Source organism: Vanacampus margaritifer, chromosome 12 (genome assembly GCF_051991255.1).
Source record: "Vanacampus margaritifer isolate UIUO_Vmar chromosome 12, RoL_Vmar_1.0, whole genome shotgun sequence".
Classification (NCBI taxonomy): domain Eukaryota; kingdom Metazoa; phylum Chordata; class Actinopteri; order Syngnathiformes; family Syngnathidae; genus Vanacampus; species Vanacampus margaritifer.
In genome coordinates, this window is record NC_135443.1 from 83646 (window position 1) to 96728 (window position 13083).

The 13083-nt window shown below is 52.3% G+C and overlaps 3 protein-coding genes across 4 annotated transcripts; 1 reads left to right on the forward strand and 2 right to left on the reverse strand.

Annotated features, from left to right (window-relative positions):
* Positions 1–152: 152 nt before the first annotated feature.
* LOC144061416 (uncharacterized) lies at positions 153–802 on the reverse strand. Its single transcript, XM_077581856.1, has 3 exons — positions 633–802; positions 467–565; positions 153–402 (listed from the first exon to the last, which is right to left on the reverse strand). Exons 1-3 carry the CDS (start codon positions 676–678, stop codon positions 317–319), a joined length of 231 nt encoding a protein of 76 aa, XP_077437982.1. The 5' UTR covers positions 679–802; the 3' UTR covers positions 153–316.
* A 997-nt stretch (positions 803–1799) lies between these two features.
* Positions 1800–3984, forward strand: mea1 (male-enhanced antigen 1). The gene is made up of 4 exons (XM_077581855.1): positions 1800–2071; positions 2646–2863; positions 2935–3040; positions 3605–3984. The coding sequence occupies exons 2-4, from the start codon at positions 2660–2662 to the stop codon at positions 3754–3756; spliced, it is 462 nt and encodes a 153-aa protein (XP_077437981.1). The 5' UTR covers positions 1800–2071; positions 2646–2659; the 3' UTR covers positions 3757–3984.
* Positions 3985–4130: 146 nt separating this feature from the next.
* Positions 4131–13037, reverse strand: ppp2r5d (protein phosphatase 2, regulatory subunit B', delta). Of its 2 annotated transcripts, XM_077581854.1 has the most exons (17): positions 12854–13037; positions 11533–11604; positions 10697–10889; positions 10415–10614; positions 9982–10092; positions 9824–9916; positions 9159–9289; positions 9023–9082; positions 8815–8923; positions 7726–7779; positions 7492–7662; positions 7076–7203; positions 6897–6998; positions 6722–6794; positions 6130–6177; positions 5456–5545; positions 4131–5356 (listed from the first exon to the last, which is right to left on the reverse strand). In XM_077581854.1, exons 1-17 carry the CDS (start codon positions 12878–12880, stop codon positions 5216–5218), a joined length of 1803 nt encoding a protein of 600 aa, XP_077437980.1. In that variant the 5' UTR covers positions 12881–13037; the 3' UTR covers positions 4131–5215. The 2 variants fall into 2 exon arrangements, with proteins under 2 accessions (XP_077437980.1, XP_077437979.1); XM_077581853.1 differs by having other exon boundaries at positions 6722–6998.
* Positions 13038–13083: the final 46 nt, after the last annotated feature.

Here is a 13083-nt window from a genome sequence, read left to right on the forward strand (position 1 = left end):
GCTGCAGGGTTCAAAAACAGCAGCACTGTATATATATAAATATTTATATATATATGAAATTATTAAAAAAAAAGAAAGAAATGAAAAGCCTTACTCCTCGTGTACATGTTCCTGCTCGTCATTGATGTGACGAAATGAGTTGAACGACAGAAACAAGTGCAGGCGGCTTTATTGCGTTGATTGAAGTGGTGAATGCATTCCAATTATTTTGCGTCCAGACTTTTTGTTTGGCGCGTTGGACGAGCGCCAACGCAAGGGAAAAAGCGGCCGGCCGTCGATAAGCGAGACGTTGGCGGGCGTTTCTTGGCCGCGGGGCTCACACGTTGCAAAGGGCGCCGTCGCAACACGTCCATCCGGCCTGCGAGCAACGGTCCATCGTCACGCAGCCTTTCTCGCCGTTGTCTGCGCCGCAAAGCACAAAGTCAAATGTCTGCTTCAAGCGTCTGGCCTTATTCTGACCTTTGACCTCTGATGTAGCACGCTTGCAGCGTTTGGCCGCTGCAGTGCAGGATCTGCGGCAACATCCCCAGCGGGTCTCGGCCGTAACACTCGATGTGAAATTGCGCTGTCGGGACGCAAACGCGCGTTGGAACCTTTTCAAGGCGGCAAAGTCATCGACGACGACAACAAACCTGAGCAGACGGGCAGCAGCAGCAGCAGGAACAGGAACAGCTTCATGTTGGATCTCGTTCACTGGCAGCAAAGTGTGAAATGGCTCCCATCGGTCAATCGGACACTATTTATTGTCTGCGTGCGCGCACGCACACGCTGGACTCTGGTCAGTGTGTCCACATCGTGCCGTTTGTTTAACCGTCGGTTCACGTCAATTATTGTTGCCTTTCGTCAGCTTGGCCTCCAAAGTGGACGTCAAACCCAGAGGAAGGAAGGAAGGAAGGGAAGGTCCCCAATTCCTTCCATTCCACCTGCCGCTTCCTCGATTGCGCAATAGCCGTCCAAGTGCCGCCAGCTTTCCATCCGACTCAAGTCGAACCCTTTTCCTTTCACACCGAAAAGGCAACATGAGTTCATGGACCCCTCGCGCCTCCCACGTTCCTGCTGCAAATAAGAGTGCAATGACCTGGAGCAGGTCCCCAAGTCCGGTCCGGGAGGGCCCACATCCATCCAGCCTGTTGTCTCCCTCCTCCATCGCACCTGAGTCAAATGATCAGCTCATCAGCAAGCTGATAAGCAGCCTAAATCATATGAATCAAGTGTGTCAGAGGAGGGTAACCGGATAGACAGGCCGGACTTGGGCACGCCTGACCTTGAGTAACCTGAGGCTGGCCACAGGTGTGGTCCAGGTGACCACAACACCGTCTCAAGGAACCTGATGCGCCTCGGCTGACCTGCCTTTGACGAGCGGGCGCCGTGCCCGCACCTGTCAAAACAAATTTTGCCACTTGCTGTGGACTGAAGATAACCTCACCTGTGCTGAGGAAACAGGTAACGACTAATCATGGCTCCGTTTGCTGACCAAATCCAGAAAGCAGGTGCAAGTGGAAAAATGAGTGTTCATGAAAAATAATAAAGTGATGACATTAATTCTAGACAAAATCTGATCTTGCTGTTGAAAATGTCTCAATGAATCAAGTAACCCTTTCAAACTCTAAGCCACGAATGGAAGTTTCGCCATGTTGCCGTTAAGCATATTTGTCCAACATGACCATGAAAAAAAGCCTTGTCGAGCAGGAGGAAGGGCGGGGTCTGGTGCCTTGTCGCGGGGGAGGGAGGGCGGGGTCTGGTGCCGTTCTGTAGAAATCCACGCCCCAAAATGACGGAGAAAAAGAAAAAAGCTGCTCCTTTCCTCATGCGTTTTTGATGCAACGTCGTCTCCTTCATCGTCAACAACGAGCGGCCGGAGAATTCGTTTCCTTATGTTGCTTCTTCGGCTTCAGAATTTCTTTGTTCGAGAAGAGGACGTTGCTGATGCCTTGTGGTGACGTCACGAGGACGCGAAGACTGATTGGACAGTGGTGCGGACGCGTTGCTATGACGTATACGGAAGCGCCTCCGCGGTTACGTCCGTGTTGCTAGCAGATCTCGGCAGCTTCTCAGTTGGCGAACAAAACAGGTGAGTGAGACAAAGTTCCCACTTTGTCCTACGTCATGTACATGGAGCAGCACCGAGTTAGCAGTTAGCTTCGCCAGGTAGCAAGCGAGGGCGTCTTGACACCCAAAAAAAAAAACCTTCCGCGCAACCTCGCCGAAAGGAGAGCAAAGCAGGCGAATTGTTGAGTGAATCTTTCCAAATCTTGATCTGAAAATAGCTCAGCAGTCGTGGGACTGAATTTCTAGGAGTTTTGTAGCGCTTCGACATTTGTATGTGTTTCCTAATGGTTATGGCCGAGTGTCGTTACCGGCCTCCTGCACCGTCTTAAGACTAAAAATATATTTTTCGGAGTGAGCAAGTCCTCCTTGGCAGTAGTTGGCGCTATAATGCGGCAGTTAGACTTTGGCCAATCAGGTTCAGGTTTTTATCCATCAAAAGTACGACAGGTCTCGGTAATCAGTATTGGTGAGTTAAAACTCAGTCTGAAAAAAAGTGCCATCGGACGTTCTTCTGCAAAAGTCGGATGAACATCACTTGTGCCAAATAACATGCTTCATGGTCATTGGACCCCCCCCCCCCCTTTTTTTTTTCCCAGTGGCGGGCCCCGCCATGGGACCAGAGCGAGTTTTCCCGCCTTGCGAGGACGACGACAAGAGCCCCCGTGACGGAGATGCGGTCGGGGGGGCGGCGTGGAGCGGGGGCGAGGAGGATCAGGAGGGGGAGCAGGTCCCTTCGGACTACACTTACCAGCCCCTCAGTCAGGATGGGGACGAGGCGGCGGTGGGAGACGGCAGTCTCCGGCACAGGATGGAGGTTGGTCAGCCGGCAACGTTGCGCTCGGCCAACACGCTCGTTCGGTCTCACAACGGCTTCTTGCGACGCAGGTGATGGGTCTGCACCTCCCCGAGGCTCCGCCCACCGACAGCGACGAGGACGACCCCGAGGCGGCGGCGGCCGAGAGGAGCCGCGCCTCCATCCCCATGGATGACGGTCGGTCACTCGTTTGCCCAGACTTTTTGCTTTTGTCTCATCAAACGACCGTCTCGGAATGTCCTGTCCAAATTCCGTCCTGTCCAAATTGCGGTCACTCAAAGACACACTTGAAAAATACAAAATGTCAACTTCATGATTTTCTTGACCAGAGCGCGATCTCACGTCTGTAGCCTTCCAAATGGCTCGTCGATAGGAAAAATGTCAATCCGGAGAAAAATGCCAATTCTGATCTCGGCCTCATTTCGAAGCAAGCAGCAAAATGGTGGCAGCTCAAGTGTCGGGGGTCTGCGGAGCCCCCAAATATCTTCAAACGTGCACTTTTCTGTCACCGTTGATGGCTGAAAACATCTCGTCATCAGCAGAATGAAGACTTGCATGACTTTGATCCAAACGATGCTTTCTGTCTTTGGGTTCTTCTGCAAAATGTGCACGAACGTGACTTGCGGCAAATGACGAGCGAGAGCATCTTTTGGCAGCAAAAGTCAAATTAGCGTTTTGGTTTTGACACGTTTTGAGAAGGCGAAAGCGTCTGACGTCCTTCTCGCTCCCGCCCACTCGCAGCCCACGTGGAGCTGGTGAAGCAGACCATGGCGGCGGTGGCGCTGCCGTCGCCGGGCGTGCCGGCGTGGGCCCGGCAGATCTCCGACGACCAGTGGCGGGACGTGGTCCGCCGCGCGCTGAGCGGTCGCCGCGCCGCCCTCAACCACACCTGAGCCACTTGCGATGGCCGCCACATTTGCATACCTTGGCTTTCTCCACCTTCTCCTCTTTGCATTTTCATCAAGTCGACAAACATTCCAAAGTCATCAACGTCACGTTTGATTTCCGCTTGAGGCGACTGGCGAGCGTCTCTTCTCAAGAGAAGCCCCGCCTCCCTCGGTGGGACTTTTGTTGGTCACAAGGCAAAGTAGACCTGTTGAAATAAATCTTGAACTCATTGACTGGCAGCCGTTTTCACTGAAGCAACCCCCTTCGCTCCCGGCTGTTTGACTGGATTTGGACTGATTTTGCAAGGCCCGCACAATATTCGGTTCTATTGTTATAAAAACATGGAAGCTAACAAAAGAAAGATTAGAGTCTTTTTTTCATCAGGAACAAAAAGTATATTTCTATCGGTTTCCATTTTGCAGCAATTAGCATTAGCACATAGCTAAGTTTCATCATTATTCACAAATCTACATGGCCCTGGTTGATCTCTTATACTCTGTTGCCACCTGCTGGCCGCTGTTGTAATAACTACCATTGCTTCAAGCGTCCCTCGCTGCGCCAAAGCCTTCGTATGCTCTAGCATTCAAAAAAACATAAAAATACGTTTTTGAGAACATGGCAATATTTAAACGTATTTATACGTTTTTGGGGAGCAAATACTGAATAAACGGATTATCTTACATTGTCGGCTTTTGTTGCGGTGTGAAAGCCGTCGGCCACAAAAGTAGCAGCGAGCGCCGCCGCTACTTTTGCTTTGGACTTGCCGACGTGCGTGCGTGCGCATCATTTGGAGCGGATCCTCATTGGTTGGTCTTGAGGACGACCGCATCAAATAGAGACAAACAACTTCAGTGACTGGTCGCCAGCCCATTTGTTGCTAACGTGACCCACATCATGCTAAGGGCACACGGGAAGGCCCGTGTGCGGTATGTCAAATGACAACGTCGCCCCCTGTGGGCAAAAAAACTAACTGTCCGTCATTTGTCGGTGGCGGGGACGAATGCTGCATTCGAGGAAGGTGGGAAGTTGGAGTTTTCATACCGGGGAAGTAAGCGCGCAAGTCGGGAAAAAATTTAAGTAGCCGACTTCACCAACCGGTTTCAATCTGACGTCAATCGACCGTCAACAGCAAAACTTCATTGGCACCATTCGAAACATTGATTGATTGATCGATTAATTGGTTGTGGCACTAACGAAGTTATTTGGAGAAAAAAGTAACTTTACGAAATGCAAGATGATTCGGACCGACGGCGTTCAATTATTTATTTTTTTGTTGTCCCACTTGCCACCTTCCTCCCATTCAGCATTTGGCACCCCTGGCACCAAAAGGTCAAGTTCCTCCACAGCGGGGGCGGGGCCAGTGGAAGTCCCGTCCGTGATTGAGGTGTGGGTTCCGGTGGGGGCGTGGCCCAGCCCGGCGCCTTTGCAAACATCCCGGTAAGCGACGGGGTCGGGCCCGACGCATTAGCCCAGAGCCTCCTGATTGGCTGTGAGGAAGTGCTCCGCCCTCTTGTGTGCCTCCAACGCTTTGATGGTGTAAACGTCCTGAGGAAGCTCCGACTTCCTGCGAGTCACCTTCGGCGCCGTCCTCGAGTCCTTCGCCGTCTACGCACACGCACGCACGCACACGCACGCAAACGGGTTGACTAAAGGTGGAGTGGAAGAAGGCATTGCTGATTGATTGATTGCCGATTGATTGATTACCAGGGCTGCTTGGCTGGCCACCGCCTTCTTGAGCAGCTGGATGTCCTCCAGCGTGGGAAGGTCGCCATCCGCGGCCGACATGCTGCACAACTACACGCACACACGCAAACCCTCAAATTGCGCGAGAGCCGGCGCTGAAAAGTCGAGAAGGACGGAGCGCTCTCGTTCCCGACTCCTCAATGACGACAACCGGCAAACAAAATGGCCGACGCTCGTTCGCCTTCTCCCAAGATGGCGTTGCAAATTCCCGGCGCTCGTCCAGGCGGACGTTTCAAGAGCGCACCGTGACGTCGGATTGGAAGATTGTTGGCGTAAAGGGGCGGAGCCCTCGCAGCCCGACCAATCTCGAGGAAGGATTTTGTGCTTTTCCGTCAGCCAATCACGTCGACTTCTCTTGGACACATTTTGCTGCGGCGGCATCGGAAACACTTTGCAACGTATTTGCAAAAAATGAACGTCAGCGATCGATTGGTGGGCAAAACGATGAACAAACAAACGATAGAAAATCAATCCAGACGACGGCCAATCGCGCTCGCGCGGGTTTTCTTGTGTGGAATTTTTTTCAAGCTTCTCAAAGCCCAAAAGCCAAACGTGGCTTTGGCCAGGACGACGCGGTCGATTGGCCGAGTCGGGCAACACGACAAACACAAAAACGACGGCGCTTAAGAACTGACCATTTCCTGTGTGTGCAGTCCGGGGCGCGGTGGGAGGAGCTTATCACTCTGCGGGAAAGCAAACACACTCAATCATGTGAAAGTCTCGTCACGTCATGCAAAAGTGGAGCAACAAACAATTCTGTGCCGTCACAACATTGTGGAGCCGTTTGTTGTCATTGTGGGCCTCGTCTCATTTCTTCCTCTCGGGACAAAAACGGACGATGCGGATGCAACGACGGCAACATTTTGCACTTCTAACGTGTATTTGGGGGCTCGTCGTCGCCATTACGGCAACATTTGTTTTCTGCATTTTTTTGCTCTTCTCCGTAAATGTGCTTTTCTTTGTGCCGGCATTGCAAAGTGCTTTTCTTTCCTAATCTGGAAGTTGCGCTGACGCTTTGACTTGCTCACGTGTTGCATCAAGGCAACATTTGCCCATTTTTGCCGTTTGCTTTGCCAGCCAGTCCAAAATGTGGAGCGGAAACGTGAGACGTTTGCCGACTCAAAGCGCCTGATCATCCAATCAGGCGAGCTGCTTCAATTCCATCCCGCCGGTGAGACGCCGGCGGCGGCATTGCCGGTGGCTTTGATGCCGATTGTGGGCACTCACCTGAGGGTTGCTCCTGGCCAACTTTTCCAGTTTGCTCCACATTTCCTCTCGTTCCTTCATTTTGTGTTTTTCTCTGCAAAAGGTGAAAAAGGCGGCAAAAGTTGAGCTTGCGCGGCCGACGAGAGAGCAAGCGAGCGAGCGAGCGCGCGAGCGCTTTTGTTGTGCGACTTCCCACTTGTGCTTGTCGCTCTTGTACTGCTGCGTGCAGTCGTCAAACAGTTTCTGGTTCATCTCCATGAAGAGTTTGAGCGCGTTGTAGATCAGCCCGTGGATGGTCCTGACGCGCGCACAACGACAACCACACACGTCACTTCCTGTCCCGCGCACGTGCGTGCGTGCGTGCGTGCGCATTACTTGTTCCAGTGGCTTTTGGAGTTCTTGTAGAGGGCAGGAAACATGATGGGGAGGACGCTGGCCGCGTTGTCGCTGATCAAACTCATGATGTACTCGTTGTTCCAGTAGTAGAGCGCGCGTTCCGCCACCTGCGTGCAACCATCGGCGTGTCAGTCGGACGCGCTGCGGCGCCCGTGCCGGACGGCGAGACGGCTGAGGCGTGTGCCCGTCAATCGCGGCATTAAATCATTCACCTCGAGCGGCTCGCACCTTCCAAAAGCAGATTCTCCTCGTTTGTTGCTTTTTCTCACCTGGAAGTGCTTTGCTTTGTTTTTCTTTTTTTTTCAATCTCACCTGGAAGTGCTTTGCTTTGTTTTTCTTTTTTTTCAATCTCACCTGGAAGTGCGTGCGTTGTTTTTCTTTTTTTTCAATCTCACCTGGAAGTGCGTGCTGGACACACACTTGGCCAGCTGGCGGAAGAGCGCCTCGTGGACTTTGAGGAACTCGGCGGGTTCGATGACGTCCAGGATTTCCTCCAGCTCATTGAGGAACATCACCTCCTTGGGGCTGTGAGTCTTGGGCCAGAACTTGAGCAGGCCCATGATCACCTGGGGCGGGGGTCAGAGGTCAAAGCGCTGCCACGCGCACAAGGTGCATTTGAGCGCACTCACGGGTTCGGTCAGACTGCTGTCCTTCTCCAGGAACTGGACCACGCAGTACGCCAGCTGACGAATCACACACACGTTGGCTTTACAATTCGTACCCAGTTTTGGTTCTTTGCTTCTGTTGTTTGTGCTAATAATTGTTCATTTATTTAACAATAAAATGATGATTTTTTTTATTTTTATAAAGAACATTTGGCTTTATTATTTCATTCCAACATTTGCCAGAAATTCTACTTGACGCCACAACGGCAAAAATGTTGACTCGTCCACGTTATTTGCAGGCGAGACGCGTCCGTCCATTTTTCTCCTCCCGAATCCCATTTTTGCAATTTTGCTGCACTGTACTCCATTTTTGGGGGCCCATTTTTGGGGGCCCATTTTTGGGGGCCAATCCAAGCAGACTCAGCGTTTTTGGCCAATCTTGTCAAAGTTTGCTCGCGTTTTGTCAACGACGGCCAGCGTTGCGCTTCCCGTCTCAGCAATTAAGCTCGAACCACCGATTGATGGTTGCGATCGACTCAAGGGAATTCGCCACAATAACAATCTGGGACTTCGGGGAAGGCGGGTCATTCTGTACAATACTTCCAACTGATCGGATCATGTGGCATTGTGCACGTTTGTTTTGACCAATCACGACCACGGAGGAAAATGTCGTCTTCGTTGTCGTCCCAGGGGCAAAAAAATGACCCAAATATTTCTTTAGCAGCTCAAAAAGCGCCGCTTACTGTTCAACATTGAATCAGGAAACGCCGAGTAATTCTACGACAACAGAATGAATTGCACGAGCTTCCTGCTTTGGTCACAGCTGCATGTCCCGCCCCAAACACAACGTCGCTCTGTGATTGGTCGTTGGGATCAGTGGAAATCAGCGGGCTCGCTACAAGATGTATTCTCCGCAATTTGTCAACTCGCAAGCAAATTTAATTACGCTCATTTGTCATTTTTGGTCAACACGCGCATGGGCTCAAATTCTTGAAGGCTTTTTTTTTTTTTATGTGGAAATGACAACATTTGCTTAGCAAGTTGTGCTTCAGGTGACCCCCCCCCCCCCCACACACACACACACAATTGGGGTTGACAAAGAGGACTACTGACCTGCGGGTGGTAGACGCTGAGGGACTTGACTTTATGCAGGGGCAGGAGGACCCGGATCAGGAACATTTTGTGTTCTTCTTTGAGCGGAAGAGCAAAGCCATTGATAATGCTGCAAAAGAGGCACGCACGCACGCACGCACAGGTGGGCGGGTCAAAGGCCGCGGGTCAAAGGCCGCGGTCCGCAAGCGGCGAGCCGTTGCTGCCGTACCTCCCGAGGATCTCCAGCAGCTCTGCGATTCCGTTGTGATGTTCCGTCTCGTAGATGAACCTGAGCCGCGCAAAGGTCCGTGAGCGTCGGCGTTAGCCGTGGCGGCTAACGGCTAACGGCTAACGTTGGCGCTGACCTGTAGAAGATGTTGTTGATCTGCCGGCGGATGAACGCGCGCAGGCCCAGGAAAGTGCCGTAGATCCGGTGCAGGATGGTTTTCAGGAAGTCCCTCTCCCGAGGGTCCTCGCTGTCCAGCAGCTCCAGAAGCTGCAAAAGAGTCAAAGGTTCGATCGCCGGCTTCCTTTTGGCCACTTCCGAAAACAAACTAACGCGAATCAAACTAATCCCAAACACGGAACTTCAAAAGCGGCCATTTTCTCCACAATCGACAACGCGCTGCTCCGTGTCGATATGATCGCACGCAGGACCAGCAGAACCCTTCGAAAGGCCATTTTGGATCTTTGTGGGTGTCGCAAGTGGACAATTTTGCAAGACTTGAAAAGTCCTCGTGCGTCCGTGCGTGTATAAAAAACGCTTCTCGATTTCTATCAAAGCGTTCAAAGCCTTTTACATTCGACGACTCGTTCATCGAGTGATGACATCAGCGGCATCAGGAGCAACTGGACCGGGCTTCAGTATGTTGCTCAAGGACACTTGGACATGGTGACACGAGCGTGGGCTCGAACCCACAACCACTCTAGCACTGAGCCACGCCCCCCCGCGGCTGGGCGCGTGCGTGTGTACGTCCAAAGCGCCCGAGAGCGAGCGGCTGGCCCTTTTGCTGCGTGTCCGGGTTCTTACCGACAAGACAAAGTTTTGGTCCATGTATTTTTTGGCCGCGTTGGCTTGGAAGTCCGGCGACTCCAGGAAGCGAAGGAAGAACTCGTAAACCAGCTGAAAAGACGACAAGACGAGACGTAAGTGGGACGTTGGCGCCGTCCGCCAGAGCCGGCGACAACCTGCAGATGCGGCCAGGCGGCCTCCAGCGCCGGTTCGTCCTCCTCGGGGTCAAACTCGGCCCCGGTGGGGTTGGAGGAAGGCGGGAGAGTCCGGAACAAGTTGACTGAAAACTGACAAGGAGGAAAAGAGGCGTCATTGGCGAGGAACGCTGCAACGTTCCCACACAAATTGGACAACATTTTTGCTGACTCGGAGTCGATGAAGGAAGCAACATGGCGGTAAGCGAGCCATTGCGCAACGTGGGCTCCCCCTGGTGGCACAACAAACAATGCCGTCCTTCAATGCTGTGCGTGCGTGCGTGCGTGATGTCACAACTTTCAAGATTTGAGATTTGAAGCATTCCATTTTTGCAACTTTGAAGTGGCAAGACAAGCTTCCCATCTGAAACGGACGTTGCGAAGGAAAGCAGACGGCGTGCGTGCGTGCGCTGACCATGCCGACGGCCTCCGGGTAGATGGCGTCGGCGAGCGTGTCCGTGTTGTGCGTGATGTAGTCCAGCATTTCGTGGAGGCCGGCGCGCTTCACTTCCTTGAACTTCAGGTCGCTCAGCGGGTCGCTGACAAAGTCGAAGAGGACGCAGCACTGGCGAAGCTTCTGCACGAAAAGTTCTTGGCGATCCGTCGCCGCCGCGTCTGGACACCAAGACACAAACAAGGGCGTGACGCGTGGGCGTGACATGCGCCGCGCCGGCGTGACGTGTGACCTGCGAGCGACCTTTGAGAGCAGGAAGTTTGCTGAGCTCTCGGTTGCCGCTGACGCTGAAGCGAGACGAACTGTGACGTCGTTCCTTCTTGACCACTTGCGGACCTCCGCAATACTTGATCCTGTGCAGCTGAGTGGGCGGCGGCACGCTGCCACCGCCGCCACCGCCGCCACCGCCGCCACCGCCGGGACGCTTGCTGACGCTCTGCACGCACACACGGCAGGTGGACACGTGAGAAATTGTTCGCACATCATCGCCATTTGAAATCTGGCTGCGCTTGCGTCCCGCCTCAAACAAACGTTTCTTTCAATACCAAATTGTTCCTTTTGGAATTGTTGGGCTTCCGTTTGCTCCGCAGCAAAACCCGAGTCCTCTTGTTGGAACAAAAGTCCTCAAAGTAGTGAGCACCGATTGAGTTTATGATTTGTATGCATTTTGAAAGTAGTGACGTTCCGATCCAATTACGCGGTGAGAATTCAGATGGCTTTTCTTCATTTTGTGAAATTTGAAAGGTGACAAAGTCAACAAATACGTGTCGGTACGAGTTCAACTCACCCAAACATGTTTGCACAAAGTGCGCGCGCACACACACACACACACACACACACACAGAGCGAGAGGCAGGTATGCCCGCCTTCCACCTACAAGTGTCAACAAGCTGATGTTGTCGTTTGCCTTTGCACGCGTCAATCAATCATCAAGCAAACGCGGAAACGTCGATGTTGACCTCAAAGGAGATGCGGCGAATTTGAAAATCGCAGATATTCACATTTTGTTGCTGTTTTTGCAGCGTCTGCATTTGGCATCCACGCGGTCAACCGAACAAGGATTGGACGACATCACTCACCTCATGACCGTCGTCTGCGGGAAGGTCCTCGTTGGCGGACATGTTGGCTTCAGCACTTTTGGCGCCGCTTTCCTGTTCAAAACCAAAACAAACGTGGACGCAGTTGAGCGCCGGCACTGACGCTAACTTTAACACCGAAGCACGCTTGGAACCGGATTGGCGGCTTGTAGTGAAGTAGTGATGACCTTCGAACCCCTTCACTGCCTCATTCCGACCGAGTCAGCTGACTGACTTTGAAACTTTGGCGCGAGACTCGCAGCGGCATCGTGTCCGAGTTCCACACGTCTTGTACGTTACAATGAGCCGTCGCTTGTTGGTTGACATTCCCAGTTTTGGACTTTTGGAGCCATCCAGGAAGCGTTCTCAAGTGGGGAAGCATTTTCATTTCGTGCCACCAAATAAGGTGAAATACGATCACGTGTTCATTGTCTGATTCAGCGGCGCTTTTAATGCGACATGCTGGCGCAAATTATGATTTGTGTTGTTATTATGCATCATCTTTGCTACTGAAAGCAATTCATTCCAATCTGTTAAATCAAGATGACAACTAAGTCCGAGATGGCGCTGACAGTGGCGGCGTCATCCAATCACGTTTTTATCCTTCTTTCTTTGTGAATATTAACCAAGGTTTTAGCATATTTCACATTTGGACGAGCGGCTGGTGAGGCCACGCCCACAAGTGGCACTGCAGCGCACCTTTTCACTCCTTGGACGTTTGCGTGTGTGATTTGCTTCCAGCACAAAATATTCAGCACAGCGTCACGACACGTGGAGAGATTTTCAGGCACATTTCAAATCAAGATCGACAAACTTGCATTCAAAATCTTTCAATATTCAGTCAAGCTAATCACGCTGTCGTGTTGTTGAAAGGTGGACGCAAGCTAACTTGACCTTCATCATCATCATCATCGCTTTAGCGTTATTGTGGGTTCAGGTTGATTTGTTGACCTCAAAAGGTCAAGGCTCATCTTCAGCATGGTCACAGCGGCTGTCGGGCCCGTGATTGACGTTGTCATGGCAACCGCGTTTCGCTTCCGAGTCGAAGAGTGACTGGATGACGTCTGACGTCATCCACGCCAAATTGACCGCGCGCACGCTAACGTTAGCATCGCGTTTGTGAACTTGCCACACAGCGAACAACTGAACGTCCCAACGTCAGCTGCTACCGACTTGTTTTTATGATGATTGTCTCTGATATTAGCGGGCAGCTAGCTCGCACTCGCGCCCGTTACATCAGAGCCTTAGCAGGCGAGCTAGCAGGTAGCTATAGCAGCCGCCTCAAGGCATGAAAAGCAGGACGTCGACGAGGAGCAAATCTCACCTTGTCTTTCTTGATTTTGTTCGGCATTCCGCGTGTTTTGCAGGCTCTTCAACGGACGCGGTGACGGCGTGCCTCGGTCACGCTCGACTTCCTGGTGCGGTCACCTCATTGGCCGCCGGCGTCCACATCTGCCTAGCACCCCGCAGAGGCCTTTTTGTGATTGGCCGCGCCTGCGCGACGCCAAGGCGGCAAGGCCTCCCTCCTCCCAGCAACACACCTTCAACCTGAAG